Below are 21,109 nucleotides of genomic sequence, written 5' to 3'. Positions count from 1 at the left end.
CAAAACTTTATGAGGCTGAAAGCTGTTGTGGTACAATGAGTGGTACTAATGTTTAAAGCTATATATATGGGTTCTTCAAACTATGGCCCTCCAGTTGTTCAGGAACTACAATTCCCATAATGCCTAGTCATGTTTGTGAATGTCAGAGTTTTACAATGCCTCATGGGATGTTGTTTTGCTTGCGTCTATCTAGCAAAGTTACCTTGCGGTATAAGCAAGGAAGTTTAGACCTCTAAAGTGAACAAATGTGCTTTTACTGAACAAAAATTCTGTACATACAAAACTATTACAATATTATGAATACAAATAAAGACTGACAGATATAAGCAATACAAGCAAGATGCTTAGCAAATATGCAGAAACTATGGTCTGTAACAGTACAATACGCTTAAAAGTTACTTAACTCCAGTTACTGTGTGTTTGTGATCTCTGTTGACAACTAGAACTCAGGCCTCTTAAGCAGTTCCTGGAAATCAGGCAAAAGCATTCTTCTTCTTTAATGGCTTCTGGCTGGTTACAGATTTTGCTTCTATGGTGTTAATGCATTATGGAGCCCCATACTATCAGTCTCTGCTACTTTTATTTTGGCTTTTGTTGACAACAGTTACAAACTTGTTTACCTTAACAACCAACTGTTCCAACTATCAACAGTTTTCATTGTTTGAGGACAGCCTGTGTACTTGTTACCAAGGCATTAGTTCTGTCAATTCTCCTCATCCATGTTTCCAAACATATCCATTAGTAATCCTTTACTTCTTGGAAAGACTATATAAGTCATGACACAGAAAGGAGTTGACCGGCTGACCTCATTAGCATACACTCTGTATCATCCACCCTTCTAGCTACCCGCCCATTCCCAGCTGCATGTTTTTTAAATGAAATGCAATCAGTGATCACCTTTCTCACTAAATACACAATATACAATCAGATTGCATAGTGTATGGCAATCTGTATGCACATACATAGGAGGGAGTGAACAGAAAAACTCAGCTGTCAATCCCCATTCACATCTCTGCATAGCAGGAACTTGAATTTCCACGTGCTTTTTTTTTTTTTCTTTTAGGGGGAGGTGTTTTGGAGCATTTTTAATGCCTTGCCTTAGACATGGAGGCAGGGAGAAGGAAGAACTAGCGCTGCTCCAGCAAACACACAGGGAGACATTCACTTTCCGGCCGATTAGAAAAAGGAAGTGTGTCCTGAGACAGGCTTGGGACAGGACTGGCCAGGGAGTCTTCCTGATTTCCCGTGAAGCGAATAGCGAATATTGATACGCAAGTGGGTGGGATCGGGGCACAGTGCTGTGCATCCCGAGCCCACCTTTTTCCTGAAGCCTATTAGAGCATCAGGCTCTAATCACGTTTCAAAAAACACACCCCATTGGAATCCATGCATCCAGCGCCTTGTATGTTGATTAGGGAGCCAGACGCATGGATGGGGGAGCACTGCGATGACAACTGGTATGTCTTTTGTAGCATCTTAGTTTTTCTGGTTTTAACAATTGATATAAAGAGTGGAAACCTATTAATGCAGTAATGCTGATCTGTCTGTCTTTGCCTGGCAGAAAGAAAGTATAACTCATCTTTTACTTAAATGTTCTGTTACAGTAAAGATCCTTCCTTCCCATTGCAAAATGTTGGGAGATATGCTAGAGGGGAAGCAATCTAGGCAGTTTAAAGCAAGAGAAGAGCTCAGAGGTATGAGGACACTCATTCATTTATAATGCCTCCTGCAAGCTAGGACTTAGGTCCAGAGGCATCAATCACATCCTGGCGTTTTCAGCTGCCTGGGTGGCACAGGTGCAGAATTCCTGCATTTGGTGCATACCAGCTTCTGTGCATTTCAGCCTGTCATTGATTTTGACAGGCTGCTGGCAGCAGAACTGCATGCTGCACCCGTGCCTCCCGGGTGCCCCACATGTGAAGCATACAGGCCTTATGCCACGTACACACGAGCGGAATTTTCGAAAGAAAAAGTCAGACGGAAGCTTTTCATTGTATATTCCGATCATGTGTATGCCTCATCTGACTTTTTTTTCCCCGAAAATTCTGACGGACTTACAAATAGAACATGTTCTAAATCTTTCCAACGGAACAAATTCATATCAGGAAAACCGCTCGTCTGTATGCTGTTCTGACGGACCAAAAATGACGCATGCTCTGAAGCAAGTACATGATGGAAGCTATTGTCTACTGGCTATTGAACTTCCTTTTTCTAGTCCCGTTGTATGTGCTGTACGTCACCGCGATCTTGACAATCTTGACGATCAGACTTTGGTGTGATCGTGTGTACGCTAGAAAGTTTCAGTGGAAAAACCTCAGTCGGAAAAACCTTCCGTGTGTACAGGGCATAAGAGCTAGATTGCATGATGCTGTACACAGTGGTTGCAGTTTGCAGCTCCCTGTGTACAGCCTCATGCACTCTAGTCCTTAGGCCTGTATGTTTAGAAAATTATAAAGTCATTGGATCAGCATGAAAACCTACCAATAAATATTTTTAAAAAGCCATGTGCAAATTTAGGTCAGACTGTGTTTGCACAAATAAAATTAGTTTTAGTTACATGGCCATTCAAATATTTGGAACAATTAGATTAAAATGTTTATTTTTCTTCTATCAGAATCCTATGCTTGTTTTTTTATATATTTATTTCTTGTTAATGTTTTGATTTCTCCTGAATTACTTGTGAAACATTCAACTGTCCCTGGAGACTAAACTGGTGTCACATGGTGTCATATGCACAAAACTTAATTAGGTTTCTCCTAGACATAACAGCTGAAACTGACATTTATTTTCTTTTTAGATAATATTTTCTGTTGTACAGATAAAATCTAAAATTAATTAATTAAATTGCATTTTATTCTGTAGTGTCCAAGACGAAGCAGACGGCTACACTGTGCAAGGCCTCATAAAGAACCCTGATGTGTAAGTAATTGAGTAAATGTCAGTGTTCTTCAGTGTTGATGAAAGCTTTTAAATGGGTTCTGCAGTTATGCTGACTCCTTATGTCGTTTTTATATATACATTTTATTCTGGGTAAGGTAATTATTGCAGAGCATCACAGTGTGTGCATGGCCAAGCTGCAGTACCAGATATCACCTTCAGGGAGGTGAAAGAAGGCATATTCCTTTATGTTAGTATATGGAGGGGTCAGAGGTAGGACAAAATATTTGTGTTACCTTTGTAAACATGAACCCACACACACACACACACACACACACACACACACACAAACACACACACACAAACACACCACCACCCTTATACATCTGCTTGATCATATGAAAAATGCATTTATATTGGATGGGGAAAGGGAGGTGGCTTTTTAATCTCAATACAACTGTTTTGCTGAATAGGAACAGATGATCACTATAAATAACCAGATGGTTTGCCTGGGACATTTTCAATTATAAATCTTCAAATTTCACTTATAGTAGCCCACAATCCAAAACTTCCTACTGCTATTCTGACTATTCTAAAGCCCTGGAAGATTGAACCTTGTTTATTGTGATGTGCTATTTTTGTCTTGTATTTCAAGTACAGCACACATTACAGAAACAGGTAGTTAGACACTTTTAGAAAGTCCACCCTCTTGCTGACGAAACACACTGGTGAAGGAACCGAACAGCTGCCCTTCCCACCAGTGCAATGGTAGTGTGCAGATAACATGTAGCCAGCATGTTTGATTAATGGCAAGGAGACCACATGATGCATTCCCCACAGCACAGCATAGAGGGAGGTTATGACAGATTTGTTGCTTACCCACTGACAGAAGTTTGGGAAGCCTACATTTACCTGCTTGTATGAATATTTTCCCCCATTTTGCTATATGTTTAAGGCCTGGTTCACACTAGCTGCGGCCGTGGCTTGCAGCAGGGGGTCTGGTGCATCCCCATTCTCAATTTCAGGGGCGAATCAGGTCTGAATTTTTGCCTGAATTTGGACCTTAAACGGAGTCCAAGATGCACAGGACCCTTTTCCAGTGCGAACAGCGGCCTTCCTGGGAGGTGCGTAAATCGGCTCCTAACAGAGCAGTCACAGTCTGCTATGTGAATTGGATGTGGGGAAACCCACATCCAATTCGCATAAGTGTGTCCCCAGCCTAAGTATTTACTTTTTTCCTCTCTCCAGAACCAACTGATGGCTGGTTTTGGGCTCAGCTTTTCCTTTCAGTAAAAGGAAGTCTTTCTGTACATGGAAGATGACAGATGGGTAGTGGAAGTTTCGTTCGTGGAATATGGCAGATGGGTAGTGCAGAAGGGGCACATGTCTGCAAGATTAGATTGCAGGGCAGCAGATGTTAGAATGAAGAGGGGGAGGTGACTTCACTGCTTGCTTAAGCTCCCCCATAGGATCACCCATAAATTGGGCTTCAGCCTGGGGAGGAACTGCAGTTAATACAAACATACAACATAGAAATGCACAGATATGAACAGGACCAAGTACCGTGTGTGGGATTCAACAAGGATATTAACCTTCTGATGATACTGTTTTTTTAAACATTTAGAAAAATATCACAACGGAAAAAAAAGGAAAACAGTAAATTCAATTCCAACGAATTACCGTCACAGAAAATCAAGCAATATTTTTTGAGAATTGATAACCTCCAAAAATAAGGCCCAATTTTTTTTAAAGTTCGTGGGCGTGAAGGGGGGGATAGCATTGTTATAAACTCTGTACTGGGAGTACAAAATGTTTTACTTATATATCTTATGCTACCATTTTATGTTTATCTTTATATTCAGTGAAAGATCTATGCTATGAACAGAGACATTTTTAAGATTGCATTTTAGATATTATCAATATTCAGTGTATCTGTGAACGCTAGATTCATCTGTGAAATCTGGATCTGCTTCTGACTCACTATAGTATAGTACATGTAGTGGTAATAGTTCTGCTGTGAGATGCTGTGATGATGTACAGGGATTGTCCTGAGGGAAAAGACACAGCTGTGACGAGAACATCAATGTTTGTGTGAACTTATGCTACAAATTTGTATGGATTTTTTTGTTTTCAGGTCCTAAACCCAATTTTCACTAAAAGCATTTACTAGTGTCTTATTTTCTCTCACAGAATCCTGTGTTGTCTAAACGAGCTGATGGATGAAGATGAGAAAGATAGAGCAAAGAGGTAACATTATACCTAGTAGCATAGAGTATATGTGATATTTTTGGTTAGTTTTCATCTTTGGCGTCTTGGCATGCATTAAGGAACACAAGAAGACTTACCTTTGGGTCATATTGCCGCCTATAGGAGGATTGAAGACTGGTAAACAAAAAAAATTATAGGCCATAAGGCTATGAGAATGGATGTCTTCTCTTCAGCTCTGTGTGTTGAAGACTAACCTATTTTTGCTATCACATTTTTTTTTCTTATTTTTCAAGATTTTTGTTCTCCAATCAAGACTTTTCTCTATATTGTTGTGAGAACTTGTAAACTTGTATCTTCCATTACGCCTATTGAGCACGCCCATCCTCAGACTTTTTTTGAAGTGCTCATCCAGACCCCACTGAATTGGATGTGATGGGGATACCGTGAAAGTGACCTTAAGGCACATAACAGACTCTGCTGTTCTGTTACAAAGTTAGCCATTGAGTGATTACCAGTTCCAGAGACTCTGGAAATACCTCAGCGCTTGGCATGTCTTTCAAGCCATATCTTGTATGTAAGTTGGCCAGTCCAAACACCAGGAGCTACCTCAAATATGCAGGTTGTTGAACTCCTTTAAAAAGTCCCAATTTCATCCCAGCTTTCGCCATGAAAAGGGTTAATGCGATGGGACTGATTAAAGAGGAAGTAAACCCTGATGGGTTTACTTCCTCTTTGATTCCCTGTAAAGGTAAAGCATAATGGACTACTATGCATCGCATAGTAGTCCATTTTGTGTCACTTACCTGACACAGGAGCCAGCGAAGTCACCGCTGTCCCCTGTAGTTCCGAGCGTCCATTTTTTGGTGGGTCTCCGTGGGTCTCGCTGACCGGCGCTGTGATTCGCCAGAGCAGTGATGACGTCACTCCCGCGCATGCGCCTGGGAGCCGACACTCGCAGCATATCACCGCGATCTGCGGCTTACCCAGTGCATCTGCGGTGGCTGTCTTTAGGTAAATATCTCCTAAACCGTATAGGTTTAGGAGATATTTCTTGGACCTACAGGTAAGCCTTAATCTAGGCTTACCTGTAGGTCAAAGTGGGAACCCATGCTGTTTTTTTCAATGATTTTTATCTATATTGCCAGGATCCGACAATTCTTTACAGCCACAAGCTTTACAGGCATACTAAGGACACCCCCCAGACACGACATTTAAAAGAATATTTAATTTTTATTGTTTCACTTTAAGCATTATTAAAATCACTGCTCCTGAAAAAAATTACAGTTTATAAAACTTTTTTTGCATTGATACATGTCCCCTGGGGCAGGACCCGGCTCCCCAAACACTTTTGTATGACAATAACTTGCATATAAGCCTTTAAAATTAGCACTTTTAATTTTTCATGCTCGTGTCCCATAGACTTTACGTGTTTTTGCGTGTTCGCACACATTTTTTGACTGTTCGCAAGTTCTGGGGGGGAGGGGGTGTTTGGCTCATCCCTACTAGTAATAGCAATTGACTTATAGTGGGGCTATGATATTGCAACGGACTATCGTACACCAACTGACACTTTTGACACTTTGCAGGAACCAGTGACACTAATACAGTGATCAGTGCTAAAAATATGCACTGCCACTGTACTAATGACACTGGCTAGGAAGAGGTTAAACATCTAGGGTGAGCAAAGGGTGAACTGTGTCCCTATCCAGTGTTTTTGTGTACTGTGTTAGGTGCTTTCACTAGGGCAAGTGATGGATTTTATTTCCTGCAAAGGAAAAATCTGCAAAGGGAAAACACAAAATCCACCCTCAGAATGGAGATCTGCTTCTGCTATGGTTAATCACAGCAGAAGTGGCTCGCCAGTGGCACGTGCACGCCCCCTGCAGGCGAAAGGGCAGAATCACATATATAAATGTGATTCTGCACAGGAGAGCCGTCCTGTAGCAGTAAATCTGCTATGGGGCGGTCTTGAAGTATTTAAGGCGAAAAACGTATTTTGTCCTTTGTCCTCCAAGGAAAGAATTTTACAGCGAGAACAAAAATTCTATATTTTCCTTTTTCTGGTTTGATATCTTTATTATCACTGGAACATTAGCTAATGGTAAATGGTCCAGGAAGCACACAGACAGTAAATGGCCCAGGAAGCACACAGACAGTAAGGCCAGCCATAGACAGTTAGAATCTCAGCTGGTTCAGCAGGAACCCGCCGAGATTTGAATCATGTGTGGGCAGGCTGAATGTACTAAGTTGATTGATCAATGAACTTGGGTAAAACCAGCCTGCCGGATTCACGTGCGATTATCGATAGCAGCTGCTTTAGCCGCTAGTAATAATCACTATTTCTCCAGGCAGGGACTGCTTCCCCACCCGCCGCTCTGTCTTGGCAGGAGATATTCCCCTGTCAGCACTGACAGTGGTGATGGGGGAATCGTGCAAATTTCTTCCCTATAACCAGTGGTTGCAAGAAAGAAATTTAAGTAAAACCTGGTATATAGGGAAAAAAGCACCAGGTACATTTTGTAAAGTTGTTTTGTAAAGTTTCTTCCTTCATCAGGGATGCTATGGGAGGGTAAACTATAAAGTACATGTACATTTTCACCATACTGGATATAAATAAACTAAAAAAAACATAAATGATAACTACTACTGGTGAGACATGTATATTTGTCATGCTTTTTATGATATCCTCTTAGCCCTTGTACACACGGTCGGACATTCCGACAACCAAATCCGTCGGATTTTGTCCGACGGATTTTGTCCGAAACTGTTGCATACACACGGTCGGACGAAGTTGTCAGAAAGTCCGATCGTTCAGAACGTGATGACGTTATTTTGTTACGACGGGACTACGTTCAGGCTAGTAGCCAATAGCTTTGGTCTAGGAATTTGATCTGAGCATGCATGGCACTTTGTTCGATCGGAATTCTCTACACATGATCGGACGAAGTCCGATCGGATAATGTTGTCGGAAAATTTTACCGTCAAGTTGGAAAACTTGGTCCGTCGGATATTCCGACGGAAACAGTCTGATGATGACCACACACAGTCGGATTATCCGTCAAAACGGTCCGATCCGACACATTCCGTCGGAATCTCCGACCGTGTGTACAAGGGCTTATAGGTCTGATGAAAAGGGAGCCTTTGAGGCCGCACAATGAATTGGCTTTTATTGAACATAAAGATCCGCTCAAAACAGACGGATGACATTACTTTCGCCATCCATCCAGCAGATTGGATGAAAACGGACAGGCTGTCCATTTTTATCCAATCTTGCCATAGAGGACAGCAGAGCTCTGACATGTTCGTCCCTACAGAGTAAGCAGAGACGGACCTGTCATCCGCCGGCTATGCGATGATCAATGGAGCAATCCCCTCTGAGCTAGCGGAGTCTGTTGAGCGGATCTGCCCCATGTGAAAGAGGTCTTTACTGGAACAGATGGTTTACCGCACCACGTCTTCACTTGATTGAGCAATAAAAACCTAGCAAAGAGTCTAACCCGTCCCCATTCTATTGAAAGCTGAAAACACAGATTTGCTTAAATTGATTTTTAAAATAAACTCATACCTAAAGAAATATGGAAGTTGCCCTTCCTTCCTGGGCTCCTAAAAATACTATTTTCATATCTGGCTCTGGTTTCAGTACTTTCTAAGTTACTGATCACAAACAAGCAAGCAGAAAGCCAGATCTCTGGACCGACATACTAGTTCCAGATATGTGCTTCATAATGTATTTAAATCGTATCATCAGCCACTCAGCTAGCTTTTTTGAAGTATAGTTTAGCAATGACTTCCTCTCAGTGCAGGCTTGGTTTAACCACTTAAGCCTCGGACCATTTTGCTGGCCAAAGACCAGAGCACTTTTTGCGATTTGGCACTGTGTCGTTTTAACTGACAATTGTGCGGTCGTGTGACGTGGCTCCCAAATAAAACTTTGCGTTTTTTATTTTTTGCGCTATAAACAAAAAAAGCGACAATTTTGAAAAAAAAAATGCATTATTTTTTACATTTTGCTATAATAAATATCCCCCAAAAATATATAAAAAAAAAATTTTTTCCCTCAGTTTAGGCCAGTATGTATTCTTCTACATATTTTTGGTAAAAAAAAATAAAATGGTAATAATAATATTGATTGGTTTGCGCAAAAGTTATAGCGTTTACAAAATAGGAGATAGTTATATGGCATTTTTATTAATATTTTTTTTTTTACTAGTAATGGCGGCGATCAGCGATTTTTATCGGGACTGCGACATTATGGTGTACATATCAGAAATTTTTTGCCACCATTGTCATTTATACAACAATCAGTGCTATACAAATGCACTGATTCCTGTGTAAATGACACTGGCAGTGAAGGGGTTAACCACTAGGGGGCAGTGTAGGGGTTAAGTATGTCCTGGGGAGTGATTCTAACTGTGGGGGGGGGGGGGGCGTGGTTACGTGTGGCACCTCACTGATCCCTGCTCCCGATCACAGGGAGCAGAGATCGGTGACACTGTCATTAGGCAGAACGGGGAGATGCTTGTTTACATTAGAATCTTCCTCTCCGTGAGGGGATCGCAGGTATCCCCGCAGACATCGAGTCCCCGAGTCCCACGACCCGACTCATGGAGCTTGCCGCAGGCTGCCTCTTAGAGGGCAATGTACTGTTACGTTAGTTTGCCTGTACGTGCCCTTCTGCCGCAGTATATCTGCGTGAGGCGGTTGGCAAGCAGTTAAAGTATATCTAAACCCAAGAACCAAAATGTAATCTATAGCAGTTTTCAAGTCCTTATATGGGGTGTCTGCATTCGTTTTTTTTCCAGACCAAATACATTTTTTGCAGGTACAGAAAGTAGTATTTTGCCAGAAATCCAATTACTTTGTAATTTCCAGTGCATGAAACTGAAATATAAAACAATCCTTCCCAGCTAGCGTAGGGTAGCAACGCTCCTCCTCCATAGATGCAGTGCTGTAAGTGTTGTCACCCAAGAAGTGTGTTACTAGCAGGATCGCCAGGGTAAAATAAAAAGTAAAAAGCCCCAAAAAAAAGAGAAAACTAAGTACTAGTAAACTACAATATATTACATTTTTGTCCTTGGGTTTAGGTACATATTCAATCTATCCTTTATCTATCTTTGTGGTCCAAGGAGAAATTTAAATATCACCTTTGTCCATGTATATTCTATGTGACAGATTTGCTGATCTGCAGCATAACTTCCATGCTGTAGTAATTATGTTATCAATGTGTCCTGTCCCACCTTAAACCTGTTTTCTTTTAACAAATAGTATAAGCAATAAAAAAAGGTAGGTCATAGCCTGTTGGTAAAAAATTTACTTAATGATGCTTGTAAGAAGTACATGTTTTTTAGAAGAATCTGTTGGACTTCTTTAACACTTTTTACAAAATCAGTATAACTTATTGAAACGCTCATCTAGCAATCGAGAAGGGTAATTTCATAAACATCATTCATTATTCACAGACATCGAGACTTCTATCTTTCCTAAGCTGTGTGTGATTAGCAATGATATCAACTTTAATTAAACTATCAATAACTTTTAATTTTGTTACATGCTCATCTTGAGAAAAATAAGAGTCTCTGCTAATAATTTGCAATCTTCTTTTAGGATATACTAGATATAAGGGCTTTTTTTCTCAGAGAATAGGTGAAGGAACACCCCCCCCCCCTTCTGAGTTCTGCCTTGTCTCCACCCCCTACCCACCTCAAAGCACCGTCCCTTGAGTCCACCCCCTACCCACCTCAAAGCACCGTCCCTTGAGTCTACCCCCTACCCACCTCCAAGTACCATCCCTTGAGTCCACCCCCTACCCACCTCAAAGCACCATCCCTTGAGTCCACCCCCTACCCACCTCAAAGCACCGTCCCTTGAGTCCACCCCCTACCCACCTCCAAGTACCATCCCTTGAGTCCACCCCCTACCCACCTCAAAGCACCATCCCTTGAGTCCACCCCCTACCCACCTCAAAGCACTGTCCCTTGATTCCATCCCCTACCCACCTCCCAGTACTCCAAGTATCATTTGCTAAATAATTTGTATGGAATTTGTTTTTGTCTAATAACACGAAAAGCAGTAAAAATAGATGCACTGGAGCCAGAAACAATAGACCCCCACCCCAGTAACAATAGATCCTCCCAAGTAACAATAGACCCCACCCCAACAACAATAGGTCCTCCCAAGCAACAAAATCCCCCTCCCAGCAACAATAGACCCCACCCCAGTAATAATAGATCCTCTCATGTAACAATAGATTCCCCACCCACCAATAATAGACTCCACCTCAACAACAATAGGTCCTCCCAAGCAACAAAAATTCCCCTCCCAGCAACAATAGACCCCACCCCACTAACAATAGTTCTCCACACAACAATGGACCCCCCCCCCCCCCACACACACACACAGAAACATCACAAAAAAATACCACCCTCAGCAACAAACGATCTACCCCAGCAACATTAGACCACACCCCCCCAGCAGCATCAACATATCTCCCAACGATCAGCATTAATAGACTCTCCAGCAGCCAGCAACAATAGACCTCTCCCTCAACAGTAGATCACTACAAGCACCATAAGACACCCCCCTAGCATCAACAGACCCCCCCTCAAGCAATAATAGACCCTCACACAAAAAAGATCCCCACCAGTGACCATAAATCCCCCAGCACACAGCATCAATAGACCCTCCAGCACACCCCTTGCTATTACATACATTTGGTGCTGGAGGTGCGTTCCCCCGCATTCCCGCTGAAAAAAATCCCTGCTAGATATACTGTATGTTGTTTTTAGAACTATGCTATAGCTTCTCTGGATTCCAATCTACCTTTTCCACATATGCCTAGAGAAAAGATGCAACAGAGAATACATTTTCCAGGAATAATTATTTACAGTAAAGAGTCATGTAACCAATGTATAGAAATGGAAGAGCTATTCCTGAAATCATTTTCACTCCTCCAGTGCAGTATGGAAAATTAATGATAGAATTTAATTGGTCAGTGTATGCAAAAAATAACTTTCTTTGTACACTTTTTGCATATGTACTTTGTATGGTTTACTGTGTACTGGACCAGTGCTTAGACCAGCAGGGTAACAGGGGTGTATCTTTCAACCTTGGTTAGGAAATTTCCATGTGTACATACTATAATCGAACAGTTAAAATGGGTTTTTATAAAAATAGTCCCTGAAATTAGAACCTGTATTTCTTTGATAGCCAGTGTGCCTATTTTCACTGTTAATTCATACATTACAAGGTCCTTCTATCTGTTGGATCAGACTTTATATTTACACATACTGGTCATTAGTTGTGAAGGCTGTACAAGCTTTATATAGCTATCATGTTTTTGATTAAAAGGGATAATGATTGAAGCAGACAAATTATGACTACAGCTGAAACTCTGCAGGCCTTCACAAAATCATTCCATGCATCTCCTTTAAAGCATACCTGCTGGTTACAATCATGGATATTTTCAGAAATGTACATGACTCACATGAAGTTCTTACATACAACATGCCTTATTCTACAATATGGGGTCGTTATGTCCAGGATATTACATTTTCTAAATTAGCAGACTATAATGAAAATATAATTTTTTTGATAGTTACCAGTTTTTGTCTGGACCAAAAGTACAAACATAGATCAGTATATTACTCACTAGCCACTTTATTAGGTACACCTTGCTAGTACCGGGTTGGATCCCCTTTTGCCTTCAGAACTGCCCTAATTCTTCGTGGCACCAACAAGGTGCTGGAAACATTCCTCAGAGATTTTGGTCCATATTGGCATGATAGCATCAGGCAGCTGCTGCAGATTTGTTGGCTGCACATCCACGATGCGAACCTCCCGCTTTACCACATTCCAAAGGTCCTCTAATGGATTGAGATCTGGAGACTGTGGAGGCCATTGGTGTACAGTGAACTCATTGTCAAAAGAGGTCCCACCACCACATGCAATGCTCGCTCACCTCCTTGAAAGACCATGCAAGGGGTCAAAACAGCCTTGCACACAGTGCAACGCTCCCTTCAGGAATAGTCCTCACTGGTCCTTAGCAATCTCTGTTGAACCCACTGGTCAGTGGAAAAAACTGAGCTATTGAGCCAATGTGGATTATTCCTGAAGGGAGAGTTGCACTGTGTGCAAGTCGTGTTTTCAAGGAGGTGAGCGAGCATTGTATGTGGTGGCACTATGGCTATGGAGGTTGTTTGAAGCAAGAAAAAAACTCACATCTTCCTGCATGCTAGTGGAGAAATATCACTTATAAATTATTATTGGACTTTTTTTAGAGCACTTATATTGTACACAATTTTCAGATTTTCTTTTTTTACTTTATCTCTTTATTAAATTTTTTCCAATTTAAACATAGCATACATCCTTGTCATATAAAACCAGAATATCAGACAAATTACTCATAACCATTTTACATCCTATCATTCCCCCCATTCATCCCTTTTCCCTTCCAATCAAACCCATCTCTCACACCATTTCCTAACTACCAAGTCACCCACTCACTCCAGCACACTTCTCCCTCCATTCCTTGGCAAGCAGCTCTTCTTCTTTTTTTTTTTTTATAATAACAACCTAGTTGAAATACAGAAAATAGGTCAAATAAGGGAATGGGAAAGGAACGGTATAAAATTTATTTATCAGTTGTATCAGAATGATAATCTGAAACAATTTCAAGAATTAAGAGATCAGTTCGCTATTCCGAGGAAGTCTTTCTTTAGATATTTACAGGTTAGACACGCGCTGGGAAAACAGTTTGGGGAAGAGGCAATAAAATGGTGCGAGATACCAGTAATTAAAGATATACTTCGTGCAAAATCAGGGAAAGGGTTAATATCTAAAGTTTACGTAAATCTGTGTAGGAAGACCCAGGTAAGAGTGCAGGAACAAACGACTAGGGGAAAATGGGAGGAAGATACGGGAAGCATCTCGGAAGACCAATGGGAGAGGATCCTTGAGTTGGCGCCCTGGGTATCCATTTCGCCCCCACAAAGGTTCTCCCATCTATTCCTGTTGTATAGAGCATACTATACCCCCAAGAAGCTCTTCCAGTTTGGTAGAAGAAGTGATGCGGCTTGCCCTAGGTGTGGAAGGAATGAGGCAGATATGATACACATAATCTGGAGATGCCCCAAGCTACACCGCTATTGGAGAGAGGTAGTGACGATAATTAAGCAAGTATTTGAGATAGAAGTAGAAATAGAACCAATGAGATGTGTGTTGGGGTGGATTGATGGGGGTGGTGATCCCAAAGATAATAAATTGGCGAAAATAAGATCCCTCTTTCAGGCTAGGAAATTGATAGCCCAGAAGTGGCAGTCTCCAATACCCCCTACTAGTGGAGAGTGGATACAGAGTATGAACAGGGTTATTCCTAAGGAAAGGGTTGCTTATATAAAACAAGGTGGTATTAAAAAATTTGATAGGATCTGGAAGATGTGGTATGAGAAAATAAATGGAGGGGTTTATATTTAAAAAAAAATTCAGATTTTCAGTTGATATTATTCTTTTTTATTATTTATGCAGCGATGTCTCATACGTTATAAGATGAGTACACTGTAGTCATAAAGGGATGGACATGGTCAGCAACAATACTCAAGTAGGCCGTGGCATTTAAACGATGCTCAATTGGTACTAAGGGGCCCAAAGTGTGCCAAAAAATATCACCCACACCATTACACCACCACAAGCCTGAACCATTGATCGAGACGAATCAGACCAGGCAACGTTTTCCAATCTTCTGTTGTCCAATTTTGGGGAGCCCATGCAAATTGTAGCTTTAGTTTTCTGTTCTTAGCTGACAGGAGTGGCAACCGGTGTGGTCTTCTGCTGGTGTATTCCATCTACTTCAAGTTTTGATGTGTTGTGCATTCAGAGATGGTATTCTGCATACCTTTGTTGTAATGAATGTTTTTTTGAGTTACTGTTACCTTTCTATCATCTCAAACCAGTCTCCCCATTCTCTTCTGAACTCTGACATCAACAAGGTATTTTTTGTCCACACAACTGCCACTCACTGGATATTTTCTCTTTTTTGGGCCATTCTCTGTAAACCCTAGAGATGGTTATGTGTGAGATCCCAGTCTGGCGCCAAAAACCATGCCATGTTCAAAGTCACTTAAATCCCCTTTCTTCCCCATTTCATACTCGGTTTGAACTTCAGCAAGTCATGTTCACCATGTCCAGATCCCTAAATGCATTGACTTGCTGCCATGTGATTGGTTGATTAGCAATTTGTGTTACCCAGCAATTGAACAGGTGTACCTATTAAAGTGGCTGGTGAGTGTATATTTGAATCAGGGGCTCATGTGAAAGGCTACAATAAAATAACTATCCCTTACAGTCTGTCCATCATTTATATTCTGCAAGCTCCTGCCATTTTTCATAATACTCAGAATCAATCTCATACTGCAATATTTGAATGTATGCATGACTGCAGTAGGCTCAGACAGGAATGTGCTTGAACCAGTGAAAAATATGGGGTGTATTTATAAGAAAATTGCAGTTATTCATCCTGTGAAACTACATGCACATTAATTCTGTGCAACCACTCTAGATTTTATGAATGAATATTGTATGATCTTTAGAGAAATGGACTAATAAGATCCAATGTTGTCCCCTTTCATTTACAAAAAATAAAAACATAAATGCAGTTTCACAGGATGAATAGCTATTTCCACAGGTAGGTTTTATACGTTTAAATGTAAAATGTTCATGTTTCACTTAGGGTGCCTTTTAGAAAGCGCTGTGATTTATCAAGCATCACTTAATTTGGATTAATAACTTATGAATTTTGGTTTTAGGCCTAGGGATGATTTATTTGTTTATTTTTAGCATGTCATTATAAGTTTTGTGTTTACTGTATGATAAAGCAGGCTATAGTTTAATAAATGCAAGATAGAGAATAACAATGGGCAGGAATTGTTTGCATTTGTAGAATTTGGAGAATGGGCAAGTGTGCAAATGACCTTTGTGAAGCCGCCATCGTTCTTATGTTGGAGGCTCGAAGATCTAATCATATGTTTCCTTCTTTATTTCATTCTAGGGCATCACGAAATAAATCAGAGAAGAAAAGAAGAGACCAGTTTAATGTCCTCATTAAGGAGCTGTGTACAATGCTTCAAGGACATGGGCATCCTCTTAAAATGGATAAGTCCACTATACTGCAAAGGACCATTGATTTCTTGCAGAAACGGAAAGGTATATTGCACTGATTCTGGCACATTGATAATCTGTTTCCACAATAAAGTAGATGTATTTTAGTAAGCTAGAGTTAAAGTGATACTAAACACATACTTTTACATTGCCCCTTATATTTCTGTATGTGAATGATGGCACTGTAATTATTTTATTACTAAAAAATCCTAAAAAGTATCTTTTTCCTAATCGATATCCAGCTGTCACATTACCGAGATCTTTCATTAAAAAACATAAGCAGGAGGAATCTCTATTCCTCTACTACTGGTCACATGTTCAAAAAAAAAAACAGCCTTTGGAATATGGAGTAAAAATAAATAAATACTATCAACAAACTGTTTAAATTGTCATACAAATATATATTTGAAATCCAATCTTTATTATTTTTTGGCAATAACATGGTGTGGGTAGATTTCTGCCAATCACAGGCTGCAGGGCCGCTGTTAAAAATCATGGGGCCCCGTACAGTCTACCTGGCGGGGCCCCCCACATAAGGGGCCCCCCACACAGCAGGGAAAAGACTTTCACTCTGGGCACGGGGAATACCCACAATATTTTAGATATGTGGGAGAGCAGTATGCAGTATGGCCAACTTTATGCTCAGAGCCCGGGCCCAGTCTCTACCTCCACCTAACATCCCCCGACTTCACAAGTACCTGGTCCTGCTGGCTTCTTTTATCTGGGGTCCTCATGCAGTGCTTCTCCTGGGGTGGGGGGCTTGGATCCTCTGGATCTGGTAGCGTGGGGACCGGCCAGAAGCTGAGCTCCTCTAAAACCTCTGCTCCTTCCACCTGGGCACGAAGTTAGACAGCCGGAAGCAGAAAGCAAAGTATTTAAACACTTTCGGGAGTAATCTGCAGCCGTATGTCCAGACAATTACATTACACAAGTCCCGGCCGGCGTATTGATATAGAAGAGACTGGGACTTGTGTAATGTACTGTATGTAATAGTCTGGACATACGGCTGCAGATTACTCCCAAAAGTGTTTAAATAATTTGCTTTCTGCTTCCTCCCACGCACACTACATGGGACCCTAGCTCAGGATTAGTATAGTCCCTATAATGTGGGAGTCCCCCCCTCTGCCTCTGGGCCCCCCTACAGGGCAGGGCCCAGTACAGGAGGGCTGGTGGTCCCCCCTATCAGCGGCCCTGACAGGCTGTGTCACGCCCCTCCAGCCTATGTCTTAGCCCCTGTACACACGGTCGGAGATTTCCACAACCAAATCCGTTGGATTTTGCCCGTCGGATTTTGTCCGTCGGATCTTGTCCGAAACGGTTGCATACACACGGTCGGACAAAGTTGGCGAAAAATCCGATCTTTCAGAACGTGATGACGTAATTTCGTTACGATGGCACTATATTCAGGCTAGTAGCCAATAGCTTTGATGTAGGAATTTGATCTGAGCATGCGTGGCACTTGGTCCGATCCAAATTCTCTACACATGATCGGAGTATGTCCGATCGGCCCAGTTGGTCGGGAAATATTTCCAACATGTTGGAAAATTGGGTCCGACGGATTTTCCGATGGAATCAGTCCGATGCATACCACACACAGTCGGATTATCCGACGACACTATCCGATAGGACACATTCCGACGGATTTTCCGACCGTGTGTACAAGGGCTAAGAATAAGAGAGAGGTGAAGCATCCATTAATCTACATGTAATATCCCACCCCTATTGTGTTTAGCTGATTAGTGGGCATGGAGGAGAGAAGGAGTGGGCTGTCATTTACCACTGTGAATACACCCACATGTGTTGCTCTATAGTCACATGTGCTGCTCAGATGTAACAGGGAGGAAATGCTCAGCATTGAAACTCACTGAAAACTGAGCATGTGCAGAGTTGCTACCACAGCTGCAAAATCCCTAGCTGAATTAGGGACATGAACAGAAGGGAGTTTTTTGCAGAATACAGAAAAACAAATCTCATATTGACTGAGTGAGTATGAACAGTATGCAATACACCATTTATTGATAGTTTCTTTGTGATGTGGGTTTTTTGACATTCTAATTTTTATTTGTGTTTTATATATTTGTCTTGTTGCAGAAATCACAGCACAGACGGAAGCCTGTGAAATCAGGCAGGACTGGAAACCTTCTTTTCTTAGTAATGAAGAGTTTACCCAGTTGATGTTAGAAGTAAGATTTTTATGGATCAATAGTTTGTAAATTATTGGAGGGGATAAGGGACTATATCCAAGAATTTGCTGTTGAAAACAGTTTTATTAGTAGTAATCAGCATGGATTCATGCAGGATCGCTCTTGCCAGACCAATTTGTTAATATTCTTTGAAGAAGTGAGCTACGATCTAGATCAGGGGTGTCCAAACTTTTTTCAAAGAGGGCCAGATTTGATGATGTGAACATGCGTGAGGGCCGACCAATTTGCCTGACATTCTTTGAACCATTAAAATTCGGTCTGAGTGTGTTCGTCCGAGGTCTAATACACGGCCCAACAAGAATTCTCTTGCCTTTGTCGCGCTCGTTCCCGACACACAGACCAATGCTCTGCTCTTTAGGGGTACCGTTAATTCTTTATGGCACCCCACACATTGGAAAACGTGGGGTGCTTTTGGTGCAGTGCAATTAAAAAAAAAAAAAAGCTCGGGGACTTCTTTCCCTGCATTTTTGTGGGTAGGGAAGTCCATTGAAATTAATGGGCTGCCCTACACGCAGCACGCAGCCACACAGATGTGAATCAAGGGCTTGTTCACATGTCAGGTTGGAGAGGCAGTAAAACCACATGCTTAAGCTGTTTTTACCCCCCCAACTTCTCCCCCTGCAGAGGGTGCAGCTGGAGGTATACCCAGGGTGAATGGGCCTGCAGTACAACTACCCCGCAACTGTGTGGATTGCTCAGTTATGGTATAGTGATGCTGCATTTACGGGCAAAGGTAAACACACAAATCCTGGTTCCCTCAATGTAGTAGAGACAGATCGTGTGCTCCTACTAAGTAGGAAAACCGATCAGTCTTCTCCCCTAGTCAGTCCCATCCCCCCACAGTTAGAAAAAACCTAGGGAACACATTTAACCCCTTGATTGCCCCCCGAGTGTTAACCCCTTCCCTGCCAATGACATTTATACATTTATAGGCGCGCGCACCTGCTAAGGCATCTTAGAGAGCCGACGTACAGCTACGATGGCTTGCACAGGGGAGCCAACTTGCCACAGTATAACTGCGGCAGCTGGTCCAGAAGCCGTTAATGGAAAAGCCCCCCCCCCCCCCCCATTTACAGTACACAGACCATCTTACATTATACAGCCAATCAGGAGGGAGAGTCCCAGATGGCTGAGACATTCGTTTACATCGCTAGACAGTGATGAATTTACAACTCCTTTAAAGTGTTTTACTGCTTGCTCAAAATATATAAATACTTTAGTATGCAAGATATGGGTGCAGATTTACTTTAAGTAAACAATCAGAAACTGGGCGATCCTTGACCAATATGTATTGCCTAACTTCAGTATAGTCTACAAAGTGCACCAGGACCTGGCTGTGCTGTCTCGAAGGTATGCCTGGGTCATTATGCTTGGTATAATGAATTGCATATATTTTGGTGGGCTAAACAGTTCTCATATGTTGTTCAGCTACCATTTAGATGTTTTTGGAATTCAGTTTTAAGGTTAAAAGTAAATAGCAGCTTAAGTAAACAAAGAACAATGAAATATTGCTGAAAATCAATTAGAAAAAAAAAATCTTCCCCAGATTAAAGAGGTTTTCTATTTTTATTGTGGAAAGTTGGCATCCCACCTACTTTTGGCCAGCAGTGCTTATCCTCCCAGTGACCAGGTGATTGGAAGGCATAATAAAGCAGCTCAAAGGCATCCACCAAGCACAGGGATGTACAGATTCTTGTGAAGCAATATAGCTAACTGTGGAAACCCATTTAAAATGATCATATTCCGTTGTTTGTATCACACAGGAAAAAAATAAATAAATAAACAATTAAAAACAGTGTTTGACTCAGAAATGGTCAGCAACTCTGCTGAAAAAGCCAATCAGCGGTTGTCATGTACCTGGTTGAGGCCCAGGGCTTTCCCTTCCATCACCTGTCCTGTTTCCCCTGAAGGAGGTGACAGGATATAACATGGAACGGAGTGGCATGGGTGCCTGGTTGGAGATCCTGGATGAAAGGTACTTGTAGCAGGTGCCAAGCAGATGTGGATACACGGCAGCAGGTGCAGGACAGCAGGCAGACTGGTAGACTGGCAGGTGCAGGTACACAGTGGCAGGTGCAGAACAGCAGACAGAACAACAGACAGCAAACAATCAGGCAGATGCAGGATTTCAAGTAATCAGGCAGGTAGAAGTCGGTAATGGCCAAGCAGCAGGGTTACAGAATCGGGTCCAGAGCAGTCAGGGCTAGGCCGGGGTCAGTATCAGGCTAGCAGAGAAGGCACCAAAATGGAAGACAAAAGGCAGAGTCAGGTCACAAGCCGGGTCAACAACAAGGTATTAGGAACAAGCAGAGTCAAACAGGCCTGGTATATACAGTAACAAACACATGATCAGGTCGAAGGTCAATATTCTAGTCTCTGGAGCCACTTTAAATAGGCAAGTGAGTGCCCAGTATTCAAGCTCGCTCATGTGCATGTGCGTGGGGACGTGCAAGTTAGGACACGAGTTAGGAAACCTCTAGTTGTCACTCGAGAATTATTATGAGCAAGTGCACAAGTGGTAGTACGAGCAAAGCAACCCCCGCCAGCCAGCATGGACAAGGTGGATGTCAATGCGTTTTCCACTGTCTAAGTTTACATGAAAAACCACTAACATTTATATATGTACTTTTCTAAATGTAGTTTCCATCTCAGTTACGCTATTCTAGTAT

The 21,109-nt window shown here is 41.8% G+C and overlaps 1 protein-coding gene across 1 annotated transcript in view; it reads left to right on the top strand.

Moving 5' to 3' along the window:
• Positions 1-21,109, top strand: part of PASD1 (PAS domain containing repressor 1) — a 139,425-nt gene that overhangs the window by 33,191 nt on the left and 85,125 nt on the right. The window contains exons 2-5 of the mRNA XM_077485657.1: positions 2,863-2,919; positions 5,068-5,124; positions 16,127-16,281; positions 18,328-18,419. Coding sequence (XP_077341783.1) covers positions 2,863-2,919; positions 5,068-5,124; positions 16,127-16,281; positions 18,328-18,419 — 361 coding nt within the window. The remainder of the gene's footprint in view (positions 1-2,862; positions 2,920-5,067; positions 5,125-16,126; positions 16,282-18,327; positions 18,420-21,109) is intronic.

Source organism: Lithobates pipiens, unplaced genomic scaffold (genome assembly GCF_037356315.1).
Source record: "Lithobates pipiens isolate NorthernLeopardFrog02 unplaced genomic scaffold, aLitPip1_a1.2 Scaffold_1, whole genome shotgun sequence".
In the NCBI taxonomy this organism is placed as follows: domain Eukaryota; kingdom Metazoa; phylum Chordata; class Amphibia; order Anura; family Ranidae; genus Lithobates; species Lithobates pipiens.
The sequence above is the reverse complement of the archived record's forward strand: the minus strand, read 5'-3'. Positions and strand labels throughout refer to the sequence as shown.